This window comes from Gastrolobium bilobum, unplaced genomic scaffold (genome assembly GCF_033153095.1).
Source record: "Gastrolobium bilobum isolate Gb01-03AN ecotype WA unplaced genomic scaffold, APGP_CSIRO_Gbil_v1 utg41201, whole genome shotgun sequence".
NCBI classification, from domain to species: Eukaryota; Viridiplantae; Streptophyta; class Magnoliopsida; order Fabales; family Fabaceae; genus Gastrolobium; species Gastrolobium bilobum.
Window position 1 is genome coordinate 12,673 of NW_026896352.1, and position 20,340 is coordinate 33,012.

The window sequence follows — 20,340 nt, forward strand, 5'->3', positions numbered from 1 at the left end:
AAGGGATTTTAATTATGGAAAGGGAGAAGTATATGTCTTTTTAAAAGACACAAGTTTAGGTCTTTTTAAGAGAGAGATAAGCATAAAGAGATGAGATTCACACTTATTTTTGTCTTTATTTTTTTCAATGATACCTATATCTTTTTGTGTCTATCTCTTTCTTAAAAGAATCTAAATTTATATCGTTTTGAATCACACAGAATTTTTCCTTATGTAAAATACAAAACAGCCAACATTTTTTAGAAAACTAATTGTCGCGCTTATTGAATCTTTAGCATAAGTAATCACCAGTGTTTTATTTTATTCAATAACCACCCTTGAATTTAGAACTTTTTTTTTTTTTTTTTAATTCTAACCTTTGTTTTCCCTTTTGCTGTGCCATGCCACTTTTCTATTATTTTTAACCTTTGCCGATCAAAATATACATCAGTGATTGCTTTATCAAAATATACATAAGTTTGTAAAACCAGCACAAATTTGGTACTGTCTATTGCCATACGTTTAAACTCCTAATTTATAGTTAAGCTTTACGATATCACATAGGTAATATTGAGGTTAACCATTTGGCAAGGCTCAAGTTTCACAATCTTGATAATGTGCAGAATTAGCTACGATGAAGACAAAGCAATAAAATTAATGGGAAACAATGAAAACATGGTTTCTGGGAAGTGTACCAGAAATCTAAGTCTGATAACAAATACAATTGAAGCAACAATACAATGAAACTATATATGATTGTACAGTTTGTCAATTTTCAAAAAGAATAACAAATGTTATAATCTAACAATTTCCATCTTTCCAGTTCAGGCAGGCAACAAGCAACTGTATATTGGTATTATAGGTCAGAAATGTAAAGCCCTTTTTTTTTTCACGTGTCAATACATTTTGCCATTCTGAACTGAAACAACTTTTACAACTTTAAGGCATATATGACTTGGCAATAACAATGAGGCAGAAGTCTTTACACCAAAAAACAAACAGAACTGCAAGTTTGGTGCCAAGCAGCCACTGATTTGCATTAATTGGGAGCCAAAAACCACTGAACATCTTAGGCTCAAATCAATGTGTTCAGGGATAGGTTAAGTTTGGCCGCCTTTATCTCGAATCAATGAGGATCTGAGGTTTTGTATCCACTCAAAATCCGAATCTGGAGCTCAACTAACTTGCTCCCCAATCAAATCAAGACCAACAACTAGAAAGCTTATCCCTTGAAACAATAGGAAGTAGAAATGAATTCCTTGGGCAGATAATAAACTTCTAACTGAGGCAGTTAACAAAATAAATGCCAGAGCAAGTTCTTTCCTGTAGAGACGATTTTTCTTGGTCTTCCCAGTTTTCTTTGACAATTCTAGCTTGCTTAGTTCCTCAATGCCTGAATCTGAGGATGATCTATGAAGACCAGTAGATTGCATTAGAGGTTCAGATTCTTTCTCAAAGGTAACCAAATCTGTCTCTGAGGATCTTCCCAATTTTTTTGTAACCACCCACTCATAAGAACTTCCGAAGCGAAATAATCCAGATATCATGGCATTAAATTTAGTTACTGACATAGTGTTCTCAAATAGAAGGTAAGGAACTATAAATGGAAATGACCGCGGAGCTGGAAGAATACTTAGGATAGACATGATTCCAGGAATGTAACAAACAACCCAAGCTGGGAGCTCAGCTTCTGGAAGGAACATGGTCAATGGAAGAATGATGCAGAAGAGGGTGAATGAATAAAATGGCAGGATAAGCTTCCTCAGGAGGAAGAAAAGAAATATCAAATTGGCCTTCTTTCCCCAACTAACCTGGTACAAATGGAATTAACATCAGGATAAAGGAGATCCTTCTAGAAGTCAAATTATTTTAATAAAATTGATGAAATAAACCAATTAGCATTACATACAGCGTGAGATGTGGACATATAATTGTACGAATAATTGTTTTAACGTATCTGTAGTATATATGAGTATTTCATAAAGCCAAAATTTTTATACAAATTTAAGTACCATTTTCTAATGTATGTCTGAGAGAGAACATAGACCATAGGAGGCTTTGAACATGATGGTATGATCAGGGAAGCAAATTGATTGACATAATTCACTTTATGCACCGGCCCAGCTGCCTTCCCCTTCCCCGATTTTTTTTTTTTTGCAAAATTTTTGAGGCTATATTCTAAAAAAGATGAGATGAGATAACGATAACAAATGAATGGTTAAGTAAGTTAATCTTCAATGGAGTAGTGTAGTTAACAATTACGTCATTAAGCAAACATCTTCAGAAAATGATGACAGGCAGGTAGCTCGTTTTTATCATCAAAGAAAATAATGGTGAGATAAACAAAGTTCACTCCCTGCACTGCATTATTCCACTACCCTTTTGCATTTTCACATGGTCAAATAGTAGAGGCTTTAGTAACGTTGGTTCAGCCGTTCAGGCACAAGAAAATGCTTAATTAGACCCAAGATCCAATTTGATTTTAAATTCCATGTTAAAGGCCTGACCGAAAGGTAATGAGTTATGGGTAGACAATTTATAGCTTTATGAGAGAAGTATCTAATGATTTTGCAAGAAATACCTTCAAATGCCATTGCATCAGCAGTAGATAGTTAAATATTTTAAAAAAAGAGAGGACATGAAAGACTGGGGCTGGAGGAACTTAATACATTAATGAAGCAATTAGGAGCTCTCTCTGGCCTCGAGGCAGACAAGATGCTGTCTGACTAAAATGTACCATGGGCACTACTCAGACCAAGGCATCAAGCAAGGACTTGCCTTTCACATTCTTGGAGTGCACAGTTGTTGGGTTTTAACAATTAACTCCTGACATGTCTTCTCAAGGAAGATGAAAAACATACTACGTGTAATATTGTCTAACACTGAGTAAGATGTATATGATACTCGGCCAGTCTTGCCAAGAGGCCCATATTGAGCAACATGTGGAGGTGATACACAAACAAGAATGTCAAATTTGATAACATGTTGAACATCACAGTCAAAGTAAAAAAGTAAATTTATCTCCTCCATGCAAATAATGCATAAATGAATACCCAACCACCCCCCATTAAACCCCGAATAGCGAAGGTAGCGGTAAAGGCAATCCTTTTACGCAACCATACCTTTACATATTGGCAAAGAGACTTTTTCCCGGATTTGAACCCGTGACCTTTCAATCATAAAGGAGCAGTTTTTACCACCGCTCCAAGCTCGGCCTCTTTAATGCATAAATGAGTACAAAGATCAATAAATCATGTATCTACTTTGGGTACAGTAACAAGTACTATTTACTCCTTCAGCTTACTAGTAAGTAAACTACTTACAATTATATTATCATTGAAGCAAATAAGCAGAAAATATTTATGCAGCTTAGTAGCATAAATTTGATATTAGACACCGACAAATTGACACTTTTCCTCTGATGTGGATGTATGTCTATGTAGGATGTCTTAAACTATGCTAGTCCTAATCACAACAGGTAACTCAATGATGTACCCGTGCATCTTATTAAGTGAATTTATGCAACAACTATTCAATTTTCATTACCAAGAATTAGATTTCTTATTAAAAGACAAAGCTTGGAAATCAAGTTGTGACTTCCAAATACTTAAAGGGATAAAACTTTATGATGGGCTGCTTACCCACATACATGAAAGAAGGAAATGCATGGGGTGTGGTCCGAAGAAAGTGGGGCATAATAGCAACAATGAGGAAATAAGGAGCAATGCAGGAAACAGAGGAATTGCATTGAATGAAACAGTGTGGAATTCGGTTAGCGCAGAGAATGGCGAACATTACAGAAAGTACAGGTGGAAAATGATAAATAAGAGTATGATTCTGGTGTGGTAGAGGATAATGATTCTGGTGTGATTGATGCAGCGGGGAGAAGTGTTTATACGGAGAGGGTTAAGGAGAGAGGGGTAGAGAAGAATTTGGAGCAAGGTTAGGGGTGGCCGCAGGATTGCTAACTGCAGCACTAGATTTTACTTGTTTTGATCTCTTTGCTTTCATTTTCTATTAAGGTTGTAATTCCTTCTGTTAGAGGATTGGAATCCATTGTTAGATAAATAAAACTACTGTTTCTTCAGTTTCTATCAACTTGTTATCAGAGTTTCTGATCTTGGGAGCTGAAATGATACCAACTAGGATGGAAGGGAGAGTTAAGGCTTTGGAATGCAGAATGGACGAGATCAGCCAAGAATGGTAAGAAACACATGGGAAGTTGAAAGTGGATATGATGCATGAATCGAGGACTGGATTGGCTTGCTTGAGCAGGGAGAGACAAAATGGGAGTATTGATGAAGGAATCAGGAGTAATAGAGAGCAGGTGAACACGATAAGAGAATTGGGTCAAAGGGAGGATAGAATGAGCAGACTGGAGGTGCCTTATTTTCACTGGTGAGGACCCGTATGGCTGGATCTATCACACTGAGAGGTATTTTGAGATCAATTAGATTCCGGATGAAGATAAGGTGGTGAAAGTAGCTATCTGCTTCGAGGGGAAGGCAGTAAATTGGTTCCATCAGTGGGAGGAGCACACAACACATGTCATGTCACACATTCAAAGGCAAGTTGTTGGGACGATTCCAAAACTCTTTCTCCGAGAATCCATATTAAGTATTGATGAGTTTATTGAAAATCGACCCGGAGGAAGAATATTGGAGGCAGTTCAAGTTGATATCTGCACCAATTCAACACGCAGACAGTGTTTAAGGGAGCCTTCATGACTGGTTAGTTATTGATGAAAAACATTTTTACTCAGGGTCAGCAAACCCAGGATTCTCTCCGGCAATTGAAGAGACAGCCATGGGGCAACTGCCCACTTTGGCCATGCCCAAAGTTTGCAATTGGGTCTGGGCATCAGATCAGTCTTGATGAAGCAGGGCAAGACCTTTGGTGTTCATTAGTCAGGTTTTGTCAAATAGGTCTAAAAGCAAGACAGTTTATGAGAGGGATGACAATCGTACTTCCAGGTCGGAAATGGCTACAAAATTTATTAGGCAGCCACTTAATCATCAAAACAGATCTGAAAAGCCTAAAGTTTTTGTTAGAATAGCAAGAACTAGTTGGTGAACAGTAGAAATGGGTTGCCAAGTTGCTGGGTTTGACTTTGAGATTCAATACAAACCAGGGAAAGACAATGGAGCTGCATATACTTTATCTCGGATGCTGGAGAACAAGGTATTTCTGTGATAACTAACCCAGATTTGGAGGAAGTGTCTGAGTAGTGTTTGGAGGATGGCCAGTTACACCAGATTTTCCAAGAACTAGTGCAGAACCCATCTTCTCATCCACACTGCCGTATTTCTAAGGGATGCCATTTATAAGGACAGGCTGGTCTTATCTCCGACATCTGCCAAAATTCCAGTCACCTTAGCTGACTTTCATGTTTCTCTATGGGGAGGGCATTCAGGCGCAACAAGCACACACAAATTGCCTCTGCTTTCTATTGGAATGGGGAAAGATGTGACATTGAACAGTTTGTAGCTAAATGTGAGGTGTGTCAAAAGAATAAATACCAGGCTCTAACTCCTGGAGAACTGCTTCAACCCTTACACATTCCAGCTCAAGTGGAAGAAGTCACCATGAATTTCATACAGGGATTTCCGAGGTCAAAGGTGAAGAACTCAATTTTGTTTATTGCCGATCAAATAATTTAGCGCATTTCATTCCGTTAAGTAATCCTTTTTCTGCACTAGAAATAGCTGCTGATTTTGTTCAAGAAGTGTTGTGCTTACATTGTTTTTCAGGTGCTGCGGTTTCCAACAGGGATGGCGTCTCTCTTTGCCTATTTTGAAGTTATTGGCCAGACGTGACCATGACAATACTTGGGAGCTCTTGCAGATATTAAGAGGCTACTTCCTCATTTTCACCTTGAGGACAAGGTGGCACTCATTTTAGGGGTGGGGGTTGATGGGCTGCTGACCCACGTATATGAAAATAAAAGGAAATGCATGGGGTCTGCATCAAAGAAAGTTGTCCTTAATAGCAACAATGAGGGCATAAGGGGAAGGAAATGGAGAAATTGTAATCAATGAAAGTGGGAAATTCAGTTAGTGCAGAGAATGGGGAACATAACAGAAAGAACAGGTGGAAAATGATGCAGGGTATTATTCTGGTATGATTGAGATAGAGGGGGGGAAACGTTTATACAGAGGGGGAGGGGTAGAGAGAAGAATTTGCAGTAAAGTTACTGTTCCTTTAGTTCTATCACTTTATTTATATTCTGAGGATAACAATAATAATAATAATAACAGAATAATAGTTTCCTGGATTTAAAAGAATTCAAGTACTCTAAAAAGAAACTGGCACAGAATTCAATACCTTTGAACGAAGTACATCAACAAAACATAGACGAAACAACTGCATTGGACCAGAATGCCAGCGGTGTTGCTGTTTCTTATATGCCTCATAGGTCTCTGGAAGTTCGCAAAGGCACTGCAAGAAGCATAATAGACATATAAAACTCCAAAACATTTCTGATTAGGCCCCAAAAATTGAAATACAGTGCACCTTAACATCATTGAGAAATATAAACTTCCATCCACAGAGATGGGCACGAACAGCAATATCCATGTCCTCAACAGTTGTTCGCTCCAACCAACCACCACTCTCTTCAAGGGCCCTTATTCTCCAGACACCAGCGGTTCCATTAAAGCCAAAGAAGTTAATGAAGACACCATTCACCTGCTGTTCAACCTCAAAGTGGAAAGATAAATTAATGTTCTGCAATCTTGTAAGCAAGTTCTCATCCTTGTTTACAAATGCCCATCTTGTCTGGACTAACGCCAAATCATCCTTTCCCTTTAGTTAGAGCAAAACAGGAGAACAAAAAAAAAAAAAAAAAAACAGTGGTTAGACAGATGCTTAATACAGGACCCAAAAATAATTTTCATTTAAAATGACCTATTAATAAACAAGCATTTTTTTACTACTTGTTTCGACTATTGAAAGCTTCTTTGATATGAAAATCTTCTTTATATCTTGAAATGATTTGTTTATGTCACTCTAATAGAAGTCATCAAATACTTTTACAGCTCATATTGATGGACTTGAGAATAGTAAAGACAGTTGCAGCATTGATGTGAATGATGACATCTTGCAGGAGCAGAATTAATCATTCAAACTAGTCAGGAACTGGAGGTTTTCAAAATGGAGATGCTTAAGATATTTGAAGAATCACAAAAGAAAAACTATTATCAAATTTAAAGTATTTAACTTTCTAGAAGTATCAATGATATTAATAGGAGATATTCCGCTATCAAGACTGTAAGTTGTACTCTATGACAAATTGGATGAATTAGGCCAATAACTCTAGTGCCATAACATGTGAACTCGATTCCCAGAAATATTGGAAATTTTCTTTCATTTTTTCTAGTCATGAGTCAATAATGAAACTTGAAGACCAGTTATGAAAATTGGTACAAATAAAAATAAACACCAATAGTACAAAATTTTAGGTGGCCGAGCATATGTACAACTTATCACACTTCCCTCTGAATGATTATCTGATTTTACAACAGCAATCAGACCCTTCCAGATAATGTTAAATCGTATGCTTGAGATTCAAAAGTGTACCAATCTCAAGTATATGGGGGAAACTGTGTATACTATTTCTAAATTACAACTTTTAGCCAAAGCAACTCGAGATTCTGCAACTAAACTAGCTTTAAGGATGTTTCAATCTAAGACATAAAGAAAAAATAACAAATATCTATAAAATTTCTCTTTTACACTCAAATATCTGCTGTTATTTACTCAAGTCAACAGTATTTTTAACTTAAATTACCTTGAAATAAGGTATTGTCTTCTTTAAGAAATCTGGCGTTGGCTGAAAATCAGCATCAAATATTGCCACAAACTCATAATCCTTAACATAATCACAGCTCATTGCTGATTTAAGATTCCCAGCCTTGTAACCTGTACGTATAAGCCGATGTCTATATATTATCCGAACACCCCTTTGTTGCCATTTATGCACTTCTGCCTTGATGAGCTGTTGGGTATCTACTTCATCAGAATCATCAAGAACCTGTACAAGCATTCTCTCCTTTGGCCAATCCTGGATACAAACTGCTGCAATGGATTGCTGGTAAACCTATGGGGCAACAAGACAAAAATTAAGTATTGATAACAAAAAGGAGAGTAGGGTGATAAAAAATTAAGTTATCAGATTCTTAATTGCTCAGCTCATAAATAAAAATGCATTTGATGGTGAATGTTCTAGGAAGGATGGACGGTGCTGATTGGAACAGACAGATAGTAACATTGGTGATGAGAAGGATGCACCTCCTCCTTTTAACCACAATGATACTTATTTTATGAGTTTTGACGAGAGACAAGAATAGAGGAGGAAAGTTAGATGATATGAAAAGAAAGGGAGGAAACTATTGATTTTGTAGGATGTGAGTTGCAAAAATATACCTCTCCTAATATCTAATTATCATTGATATAAAGGTTTTTTTTTCACTTATACATTTATTCTCTATCTATAAATACATTTTTATACTTTGTATCTAAGCATAGGTTGAGTATTCTTACTAAGTGGATAAAGGTTTTCCAAATCTATTGTTTTTTCTTTCATCTTTTTTTGTTTAGGTCTAAGTAGCTGAATACTAGTTGCTTCCATAAGCTTGCCACTGTAATTGCTTCTCCAAGTTGAGCATTAGGAGCAGAATGAATCTAATATTGTCGTTGTATGGAATTTTAGGAGCAAGTGGTTGTATGGTCAATTGTGATTTGAGTAGGCAGCATCTGATGAGAACACAGACAAATCTCTACCCCTAAAACAATCACATACACACAACAATCCTCTGCCATTCCCACTTTAAAATCAATGAAACCCAACAACTAACCCGATCTCACTCACAATGTCACAGCAAACTTCCATTCTGTCATAGTTCTAAGCTCCAAGATACACACCCTTGTCTTTTTCCATCTACAAGTTACAAAGCTCTAACTTCAATCAGCCACACACAGCCCATGTAATACCTCTGTATGACTCAAAGCACCAGACATTCAAGCCACAAAATGACAAAAATAATTCTGCACATACCCAGCTCATTTAGAAATATTTTACCCTTAGAAATATGTCCATCATCAAATTTCATGAACATGACAGGAGATGTAGAGTGGGCTATTAGTTTTGTTATTTAAGTTAGGGTTTTTAATTTCACAATTAGAGCTTTTAATTTGGAACTATTTACTGTCTTTTGTTATTCAGGGATGTTATTTTATTTTGGATTATCTTATTCTAACTTATAATAGAAACAGCTTATTAGAATATTTGCCTATATTGGGTCTATTAACAAACTATCAGTGTAAACATAAATTTCCTTCATTCAAAAAATATCTCAGATTTATAGAAAACAGTAAATTTTGTGCCTATAAAATGTGATGGAATAAAAGCACAGATCACAAACAAATAAAGAAAACAATCAAATCAGCATTTAAACATAACTAGAGCACACCATATACTACAAAAAAACTGGACAAAATTTCCATTTTCAGAAAGGACTACAGAACCTACATCTTCTTACCTCCCTCTCATTGCACATAGGAATCTGAATCAACACCATAGGATAATCCTCCACACTCTCCTCAGCATTTTTCCCATAATCCACAGAAGCCACAGGCTTGAGTTTCCTGAACTTGATCCAGAAACACCCCAAGATCAAAACTATCCTATCAACTGATTGCACAATGAACAACAAAATGCACATATTGGTCAAACTCTGCAACGGTGGTGCCAAATAATTCACCCGAATCTCGAGCCACCGCGCGTAAACCACCGCCACCATCCCCAGCATCTCGGCGGCGGTTGCTGCCGCTGGAGGGCTAAAATGCCATCCCTTGAAGTAAGCAACAAGCTCAAACCCTAACAAAACAATCACCACAATCAGGAAAACCCTGATCACCCGGTACAGCCGCGATGTCCCCGAATCGGCTCGCCGCGAATCCGGCGAGGCGATCCGGCGATTCGCGGTGCGTACCAAGAACAAGAAACCGTTTGATATCCAAGCAAGCGATGCGGCAATTTGCTGGAACCTAAGCAAGCACACCCACCGGAGCTGCCTCGCGCTCCGGCCACGCTCCTTCTCAACCGACGGATCCGAATTGACGCCGCTGCGCCTGCCGCCGACATCGACGGAGACGAATGAGGAGTCAACCTGGTCGGATTTTTCCTCGAAGAGGTCGAGGTTGTTGTTTTCTCTCTGCTTGTTCCACCATTCCTGAAACTCGTAGTTCGGTGCACGAGACATAGAGAGAAATATAGAAGAATAAAAAAGAAAGAATAAATAAATGAATGAAGCAAAATGGTAAGAAGAAAGAGACAGAGGGAAATTTTTTTTCTTTTTTTCTTTTTTTTTTGGGTTTGTGATTTTAAGTGGCTTTGTTTCTGTGTGTGGGTGAGTGTGGTGTGCCTGATCCAAAGGCAAAGAGACGTTAGAGGAGCTTCCTATATTTGGAAAGTGTTTTCAGGGGCTAACGGTTCATGTTTTTTGTTTTGTTTTTTCTGGCATCCACGCGCTTCTTCTTGCCGCGGTGGCAGATTTAGTGTGCGGCGGAGGACGGTGGCGCGTGAACTGGGTTCTGCTGGCGGATTAGACAAGTAACGAACACGAGGAGATTGGAGATTGCTTGAGGATTTGTTTGGTGTATTTTTTAGTTGACAACAGTGGGATAGTCATGTGACTTCAATTACGTTAACATGTGCATATCACTATGTACAGAATAAGTGAGCCAAATAGGTATGTCTCTGCATCGTATACGAGAGAAAGTGTAGTTATTTTTATTTATAAAGTTTATCCGTTAGTAATAAAATTTTCGACTTTTAATAGCATTTTTGGCCCCAATGTTACCGTGATTAGTGTCAATCAAGGATTTTTTTTTTTTTTTATTTCGTTAGTTTCCTCTTTTTTCTGTCTTCTTTTGAGTCTTTTAAAATATGAGTATTGTTATAAAAAAAAAGTTTAAAGAAAAGAAAATGTCTCAAAAAAAGAAAATTCGTACAAGAGAAAGATATGGAGTAAGTCAAGGGAAAATGAGAAAAATGTCTAATCTTATTAGCATAATGATACTTATATATATAAGGTTACAACAATACATGGTAATTAAACTAGTATTAAACAATCATAAACTGGAAAATAAATGTCAATAGTTATAATCATAAATTGGAGATTAAATTCCAGCAGTTTTTAGAATTTGAATTATCGTTTCAGAATACAAAAAGGCATATCCATTTTGTAACACTCCCCTCGGACGATGATGTACTACGAATATGCCTCGTTAAAACATTGGTAAGAAAAACTCAGTGATAAAATCTTAGCGAAGAAAAAAGAGTACAATATTCGTAATTAATATACAATTTTTTTTTGTTATATGCTAACTTAGACCTATGAAGCACCGACACTGACGTGTCGTGTCCGACACTGTAGACATTCACCGACTCTCCGACACTCCAATACTCGTTGCAAAGACTCAAAAAGAGTTCAAAGGTTACGTTGTGTTGCATTTTGAATTCCAACTATTAGATTTGTCGAATTACGATTACTTTTTTATTGAGTTTAATATAAACATTTGGGATATCTTATGTTTCTTTACAAAATTGATTAATAAGTGTAGCTTTATTTTTTTTATTAAATTATTGAATATTAAATATAATATACACTACATAAATTAAAAATATTATATAGTATCAAACGTGTCCTAACGTATCAAAATTTAATATTTTTTAGAATTAACATGTCGGAGTGTCGTATCGTATCGTAAATCGTGTCCCGTATCGGTGTCGGTGCAACATAGACTTAGACTAACTCATTAAAAATCTTTCCAAAAAAAAAAAACTAGTGAGATAAAAACTTGGTAAAAGGAAAAAGAATACAGTGCATATAACTTTCCCTCAGTCAAGCCATATAGCTACTGATGGAGCTAAGGAAGTGGAGTAACAACTACAATTTTCCATAATGTCCATTTATAACACTTTCACATGGACATCATTGTAATGATATTCATGCTTGTTAAAACCTTGCTAAAAAACCCTTGATTTTTTTTTTTTTTCGTAGGGAGCTAGTCGTGCTGATAACGTGATATGAAAAAGGGTCTCAAGAAAAGGAAATTCGTACAAGAGAAAGCAAGTAAAATCATAGAGAAAGATATAAGAGTAAATCAAGGGAAGATGAGAGAGTGTGTTCAGAAGAATGTCTAATCTCATTAGCATGATTATACCCGTATATATATATATGAGAGAGATCATTGACTCCAGAGTAAGACTTATAAATCTTACTCCATATCATAGCCGTTGATTTCCGTCCATCCAACGGTTATAGTTTAAGAAGTTATATTAATTAATTAATTATTAATTACACTATGAATGACAACCATTGATTTTCGTCTATCAACGACTTGAGATGGAGAGTAAGACTTAAAAATCTTACTCTGGAGTCAAAAGAACCCTCCCCATATATATATATATATATATATATATATATATATATATATATATATAGAGGATTACAAACTAGTATTAAACAATAATAAATTGGGGGATACATGTCAACAGTTATAATCATAAATTAGGCTTAAATTCCAACGATTTTCAGAATTTGAATTACCATTTTAGAATACAAAAGGTCATCCATTTTGTAACAAGTATCTCATATAGGCCCATAACAATATTAAGGTCGCTAATATATACATTTTTTTTATATAAACCACTTATATCATTTATGGGAGATAATTCTATTTGAGTCAAGGACATTCATATCATAGTGGGATTAAGTCTTCCAAATAGAAATTTTTACATTAATAAGGACTTGAACCAACCCGCTTTGGTTAATATCGCTATTGAGTTTTGTAAAACTTTGTTGTTCTTTGCTTTAGTTTTTGACCATGTTAGTGTTACTTATCTTTTTTGGTTAACAAGTGTTACTTATCTTTATATCCAATGAAGTTTATCATTGGGTAATTTGATTCAGATTTGCCTAATTATTAATGTTTGAATATCGAAGTCTAGTACTTAATGTAAACTTTTTAGCTGAGCATTTTTTTATTATTTAATGCTTAAACTTTAAATTGCTCAATAGCTTTATAAACATGTATGGTGGATTAATAAAATTAAATAAACAAATAATTTTGGCATGCGTTGATCTAATTCGATTTCGCACAGCATGACATAGGTCAACCCGTAACGTCGTTGGCAGAGTCATTTTAGAACTAGCAAGTGCTTTGACATTGGTTGATTTTAAAAAATGATTGCTTTTATATTTATAAAACTATAGAAATAACAATGAACTATGTAAATAACAACTTTATCCATGGCTTTCTCCATAGCTGACACTGGCTGAATTTTTTTTCAAGAATTGATGTTTGGCACAAGCCAAAAGTTTTGTCTGGTGCGTAACGAATTAATTTATCTATATGATATTATCACAATTAATTCTTAGTTGAATATTAATTTAAAATAAATATTTATATATTTTATATTTTATACAATGCGAATTAATTTGGATTTATTCAATACGAGTTAAAAAGTAATTAATTAAATAAGTAAAAAAAAAAAAAGTGTACCACGATGTTCCAAGCCAAATAACCCCAGTCGGCAAATCTAAAATTAAGTGCCAACAATAGAGATTCATTACCAACATTTATGAGTATCGAAAATTGGTTGGTAGATTGTGACTACGAAGTGAATAAACTCGGATTTGACTATTTTGAAGATAGACATATGCTACGCAGCTTATAAACTCAGCCACTTCATGGCTGCTCCTTGAACAACTTATAAACTCATCTTCTTAAATACTTGAAGTCTTCCCTTACTATTTTCTTCTAACTCTAATTTGCAGCTCAAGACCTTTGCTGATGCAGATTGCGTAAGTTATTTTATAATTCATGTTCAACAATCATAAAACAAGAACACGAACAATGAATAGTAAGAATTCATAATTTTCACGTTGCTACAAGTTTGTGTGAATATGCAGTTACTTTTTTCCATGATACAAAACTGATGCTCAACAATGTGTGACTTGCAAAACAATAATAGAAACTTTTATCAATCTATTTACCCTTCTACATAGGTTTTCTCTTTTTGATAGAAAATTTGAGGTGTCTCTAATGGTTAGAGAATGAACATGTTCCTATCCTGTATATAAATTATGTATCCAAAAGACGTGACTCTTCACATCCTATGGATATGACTACTCCTATCAAGCAATCAAGACACCTTTTCCCAAAAGTCAATTTCCAATTATCGTTACGCCCCTCCATTAATTATTAAATCATATGCATTTATCATAGACACATGAGACATTTCTTACATTCTCCCACTTGACTCATGTAACATGTCATTTCATAATTTAACAAAATATCAATCATAATATGCATAATCTTGCCTAAAAGATTTCATACATATTGGCTACATCATATGTCATTGCTAAGGACAAAACTAATAAGAGTCATGGCGGTTGTACATCAGCAAATCGACATAGTCCCTTCTATGTACTATTTTATTAACTTTTCTCCTTAACATGACACTTTAATGAGAAGTACATTTAATGTCCAACAATAAAGTCTTCATTACATACAAATTTTGTTTTTCAATAATATCATTCATACATGCATACATACATAAATTTTAGAACAGGAGAATCTCACAAATATGTATATTAATGAGCTCAAAGTGACAATGACCAATACATAACAATAATTTTAACATTCGCTAGGGCATAAAACCCATACTATACACATATCAAGTAAATGTTTTGGGCGATACTCCTTTTGTCAAGGGATCAATTATCATAAGATCGGTGCTAACATGCTCTATCGACACTCTATGTTTCTGAACCTCTTCTTTAACAACAAAGTATTTTAACTCTATATGCTTAGCTCCTTTAGAATACTTGCCATTTTTAGAGAATAAGATTGTTGCAGAATTGTCACAATAAATTTTCAATGGCTTGATAATAAAATTTCAAGTCTTGTCACAATAAGATTGTTGCAGAATACTATTCCAAGTCTTGAAATAAAATTTCGTAGTAATTTAGTCTGAAATATAGCCTCGAAGCATGTCACAAATTTAGCTTTACTAATTGTTTTGCATTCTTCTCTGATATAGCTCTTCCAGCTAAAAGATACAAATATCCAAAAGTGGACTTTCTTATATCCATACAACCATCAAAATCAGAATCTGAATATTCAATTACCTCAAGGTTATCAGACCTCCTATAGGTAGCATGTGATCTTTAGTACCTTCCAGATAACTCAAAACTTTTTTTGCATCTTTCCAATGATGCATTCCAGGAATACTCTGGAATCTTCCTAACATTCCAATTGCAAAACTAATATCTGGTCTAGTACAAGTTTGAGCAGATATTAAACTCCCACCAAGTGATGTATATAGAATTGCTTCCATTTATTTTCTTTCCAAGTCATGTCTAGAACATTGCATGAGACTAAATTTATCTCCTTTCTGAATTAGAACAAGAGATGGTGAGCATTTGTACATCTTAAATTTCTCTTAAACTTTATTGGTATATGTTTTCTAAGACAAGCCTAACAGTCCATGTGATCTATCACGAAATATTTCTGTTCCGATTACATAGGTTGCCTTACCCATATCTTTTATTTCAAAGTTACTAGAGAGAAACTTCTTAGTCTCACTCAAAAAACCAAGATCATTTGTTGCAAGTAAGATGTCATCAACATATAGAATAAGGAAAAATAAATGTGCTCCCACTGACCTTAAGATATATACATCGATCAATAGTGTTTTCTTTAAATCAAGGAAACAACGACATCATTAAACTTAAGAAATTATTGTTGGGGATGCTTGTTTACGTCCGTATATTGATTTCTTAAGTTTACACATGATGTTTTCTTTTCCCTTTTCTATGAACCTTATTGGTTGGTCCATGTACACATCTTCCTCTAAATTCCCATTTAGAAAAGCAGGTTTCACATCTATTTGGTGTAACTCTATATCATAATGAGCCACCAATGCCATATTATTCTTAGAGAATATTTCTTGAAGATGGGTGAAAAGGTCTCCTCATTAGTCAATTCCATCTTTTTGAGTTATTCCTTTTGCAACTAGTCTGGTCTTGTAACGTTCTAAGTTACCATGAGAGTCATGTTTGGTCTTAAAGACCAACTTACAACCAACTCTCTTGCAACCTTATGGTAACTCATCAAGGTCCTAAACCTCGTTCTCTTCCATAGATTTCAACTCATCTTTCATGGCATCTAACCATTTGTCAGCATTATCATTATTCGTGGCTTGTGAAAACGTAACTGGAACATTCTCCATTCTTATGCCAAATTCAGAGTCTTGTAGATATACCAGATAATCATTAGAAATAACAGACCTCATTTCTCTTTGAAATCTTCTTAATTGGAAAACCATAAATTCAAAAACTATGCTCTGATACCACAGGTAAGTTATTATATAATTTCATGTTCAACAATCATAAAACAAGAACATGAACAAGGATCTTAAGAAATCATGATTTTCACATTGCTAAAAGTTTGTATGAAGATGCACTGACCTTTTTCCATGATACAAAACCGATGTTTAACAATGTGTGACTTGGAATACAATAATAAAAACCTTTATCAATCTTTTTATCCTTCTTGATATGCTCTCTCTTCTTGATGGAAAACTTGAGGCGCCTCTAATGGCCAGAAAATGAATGGACATGTTTCTATCCTTTATATAACACTTCACATCCTATAGATATGACTACTCTCATCAAATAGACAAGACACCTCTTCCCAAAAGTCAATTGCCAGTGATCATTTTTCCCCTTCACTAATTATTAAATCATATGCATTTATCGTAGACACATGAGACATTTCTTACAGATTGAGGAAATGCTATTGACACAAGGCAATCTATTATTAGATTTTGTGTAGTTTTGGACAATTCTTTAGGGTTTTTTCTTAGTTCAAGAAGAAAAGCATATAATTGTAAATATTTATAATTATTTGTATATTTTTATTAACTAGATTAGTATTTTCTTATTATTATTTCAGGATTTTTATTTATTTCTTTTTTGGTAATATTTAGTCTTTCTCCTTTCAAGTTGACATATGGAAGACTATTGCTTCAACAACCACCGCCTTTAGTGCAAAACCGTCACCTTTAGCACGGATCCTTTTGCATTTAGTGTGCCCAATTGTAAAAGAGAGCAATAGGGCAACACACTTGTTGTGTCTTTTCTCTCGCTTGGGGCGCTAGACTAGGGTTTTCCTTATCCCTAGTTGCGCCCCTTTGGCCCAAGTGGATCCTTTATCCGAAGTGACCATCACTTGGCCTATTTTCTCTCCTTCAATTATTGCACCCAATCTAGGTGGGCATGGGGGTTCTATAACCCTTGGCCCATTTCCTTAGTATTAGTGAATCCTCATTGAGTAATTCATGGTCCAGTGACTCCTTACTTTGGCCTAATGATTCTTTTTTACACTTAGCATTTCATTTAACATATTTGAATCATATCCAAGTCTCATGTGATGACGCAAGTGCAGGCTTATCCCACTTGAACGCATGTGTGACCTATGAGGTCCATAGTGTGAGTCATCAAGCTTATGCGCCTATCCCTGGACCCGACCCATGGGCCGTGCACCGGGCCCATGACCTGTGGGCCAATCGGTCATAAGGCTCCACATCAAAAGCTCTTTTTCTCATTCTTATCTCATAAAATTGAATTGTGCGTTAGGTATTTCCTACGAGATAATATTGGGATGTGACTGTGAACACCCAATTTTGTTCCAAATATTTAAAAAAACAAAAAAAGAGGGTTGTTCATTTTTTAGACCACCACACTGTTTCGGGTATAAGTTTTCCAAAGAGCTATTTCTCTCAATTGAACTGTTGGATCATCCTCAAATTTGGTCGGCATATTCCTCTCATATGATACTTCAATATGACCGAACCGATTTTCAAGCTTAGGGCCCGTTTGGATGAGTTTCTTTCTCCAAAAGCTACTTTTTTCTTAAAAAAAAGCACTTCTCATTTTTAGTTTGTTTGGATGTCTGCTTTTAAAAAAAGCAGAAGTCACAAAAAAAAGCCAAAAACCTACTTCTTTAAGAAGCTAAAAATTTTAACTTCTAGAAAAAGCAGAATAAAAAAGCCAAATATTTTTATAAAATTATAAATAGGTTTAACTATTGTAAAAAACACTTCTAAAATAAGGAAGAGATAAAAGTTACATTTTCGAGAAGCCCAAACAAACGGGCTCTAAGCCCTCTAGTGTGAGATATGGTTGTCAAAAAATGGCTGTCCACATTGAAAAAAATAACTTTCCTAAAAAGTCCCATATTGCTCACTTCTCATTCCTTCATCCTCCCTTCTCTCTATATAAAGAGCCCATTCCCCTCCATTCCAACACACCATTGGAGAGAACCAAACAAAAAAACACAAAAAGACTCTTCAAAGAGTTAAAAAAAGACACTTGAGCTTTATATTAAAGCTTGTGTCATAGTAATATTTTTTAAGATACTTGGGCTTAGGATTAAAACCAAGCTAGTGTCAAAGTAAAATTTTTGTTTTTGAGTAGAATTAGGGAAGTTTGTTAATTTTGCCGAGACGGCTTGTTAACTTATTTATCTGTGAGGACTAATTTAGCTGTGACGGCTTGTTAACCTCATAGTACATTTTTGAGGCATCAAGCTTGTTGAGTTAAGGCTGTTCTCCACAACTTGGCTCTGTACTTCAAGTTTTGTCGTCTTTGAGGTAAGTCTATTTACCTTCTCCTTTAGTTAATAATTATTTATTTTTGTATGCTTTTTCATGCTCTTTATTAGTTTATAATTGTCTATTTTTTATGCTCTTCATCTCTCTTTTTTTAATTTATAATTGGCTATTTTTTTGCATGCTTTTTTTACCCCCTTTATCTGTTTTATTAGAAATTTTCTTATAATTGTTTATTACTTTTGTATGTTCTTTATTTGTTTTATTAGAATTTTTCTTATGTAGTTTAGAAACTTAATTAGGGATTAATTTTGTCGTGACGGCTTGTTAATCTCAATTTTTTGGGTCATTTTGGATGTGACAGCTTGATGACCCAAACTAGTTTTAAATTATTATTTTGTATTAATTTATTGATTTTTCCTAATTAAGGATTAATTTAGCCATGACAATTTGTTAATCTCGTAGTATTTTTCAGATTATTTTAGTTGCGACAACTTGGTAATCTAAAGCTTTTAAAATAATTTCTTTAAAATTATTTTCAAAAATTAAAACCAACCAGTACACACATAATTTTTAAGAACGACGTAGTTTTGAATTTCTCACCGCACCTGAGGATACGTCGGAGCAAAATTCTTTCCGTCAAGCTAAAATAAAGTTTAATAAATTATTTCTCTTCTTAATCATATTTGTGTTTTAAGGGGCATAGCAAATATTTTTAAAAGCTATTAATAATTCGCACAATTAATTTAGCGTAATCATTTTTAAACGGATGTGTCAGGGTGCGGTGGGATTAAATTTCCACCCTTCCATGCGCATAATTAGACTCTCAAACCTTTGATCTATAATTTTAAGACCAGTTTGCAAATAAAGATTTTCTAAAATAAATAAAATTGGTACTCCATTGTTTTAATTTTTAAATTCGGGTGGTTACAGTGACTCATTAGGCCCAATTAATTATTGACATGGACAACATTGGAACCTTCATAAACTCCTTTATGAAGTTCAATTCATCTAATGATCACACATATCACTACCAATGTTTTGTGATCCTAGAACTAATCAAGTTTGATCATGAGATCTGCCTCTACTGATTTAGTTACCGTGAGATCTATCCTTTCATCTCGTTCATCCACCTTTTAGGTCAAGATCAAGGAAGTAGTATTAACTCTTTATTGACCGAGAAGTAGTATCAACTTTTTATACATAAAGAGAAAGTATTTAATAAATAAATAATGTGTATTGAATATTGATAATACATTCTACGATATATGTATTTAATAAATAGTGGACTAGGAAAAAATGAGAAATATTTCTTGTTTATGTCAATTTGTATTCCTAATCAACCAGTTCATTCTTTGGAATGTAAAAAAATAGATTTTGTCAAACATTATTTCTAGTAATTTATATTCCCCAAACTAAAAATAAAGAAAAAAAAATTGTTTTTTATGTACACCTCGTACGTAAAAAGATATTATTTAACAATTTTGGTAACACTTTTGCTTTCATTTTTAATAAATAACTATAATTTTAAAAAATTGAGTTATGTAATTTTTTTTTTAAAATGGAAAATGAACTAATTATAAAAATAATAACATGTTTACCAAAAAAAAAATAATAATAATATTTCTTTGGCTTAACTCCTTTTAGTTATCTGTGTAAAAAATTTATAAAATTTC

At 34.5% G+C, this 20,340-nt stretch overlaps 1 protein-coding gene across 1 annotated transcript; it reads right to left on the reverse strand.

The window, feature by feature from the left end:
- Window positions 1-643: 643 nt before the first annotated feature.
- On the reverse strand, window positions 644-10,653 carry LOC133299262 (probable xyloglucan glycosyltransferase 6). Its single transcript, XM_061498701.1, has 5 exons — window positions 9,519-10,653; window positions 7,769-8,077; window positions 6,493-6,783; window positions 6,304-6,417; window positions 644-1,790 (listed from the first exon to the last, which is right to left on the reverse strand). The coding sequence occupies exons 1-5, from the start codon at window positions 10,239-10,241 to the stop codon at window positions 1,155-1,157; spliced, it is 2,073 nt and encodes a 690-aa protein (XP_061354685.1). The 5' UTR covers window positions 10,242-10,653; the 3' UTR covers window positions 644-1,154.
- Between the last annotated feature and the right edge of the window lie 9,687 nt (window positions 10,654-20,340).

What these genes read in the sequence shown, in the direction of transcription:
- LOC133299262 (XM_061498701.1), bottom strand. Translation starts at nt 10,241, where the DNA reads ATGTCTCGTGCACCGAACTACGAGTTTCAGGAATGGTGGAACAAGCAG. An exon ending in TATTTCTCAATGATGTTAAG is followed by an intron (nt 6,418 to 6,492) that starts GTGCACTGTATT and finishes TGCTTCTTGCAG; the next exon opens with TGCCTTTGCGAACTTCCAGA. An exon ending in TTGATGTACTTCGTTCAAAG is followed by an intron (nt 1,791 to 6,303) that starts GTATTGAATTCT and finishes CATTTGTACCAG; the next exon opens with GTTAGTTGGGGAAAGAAGGC.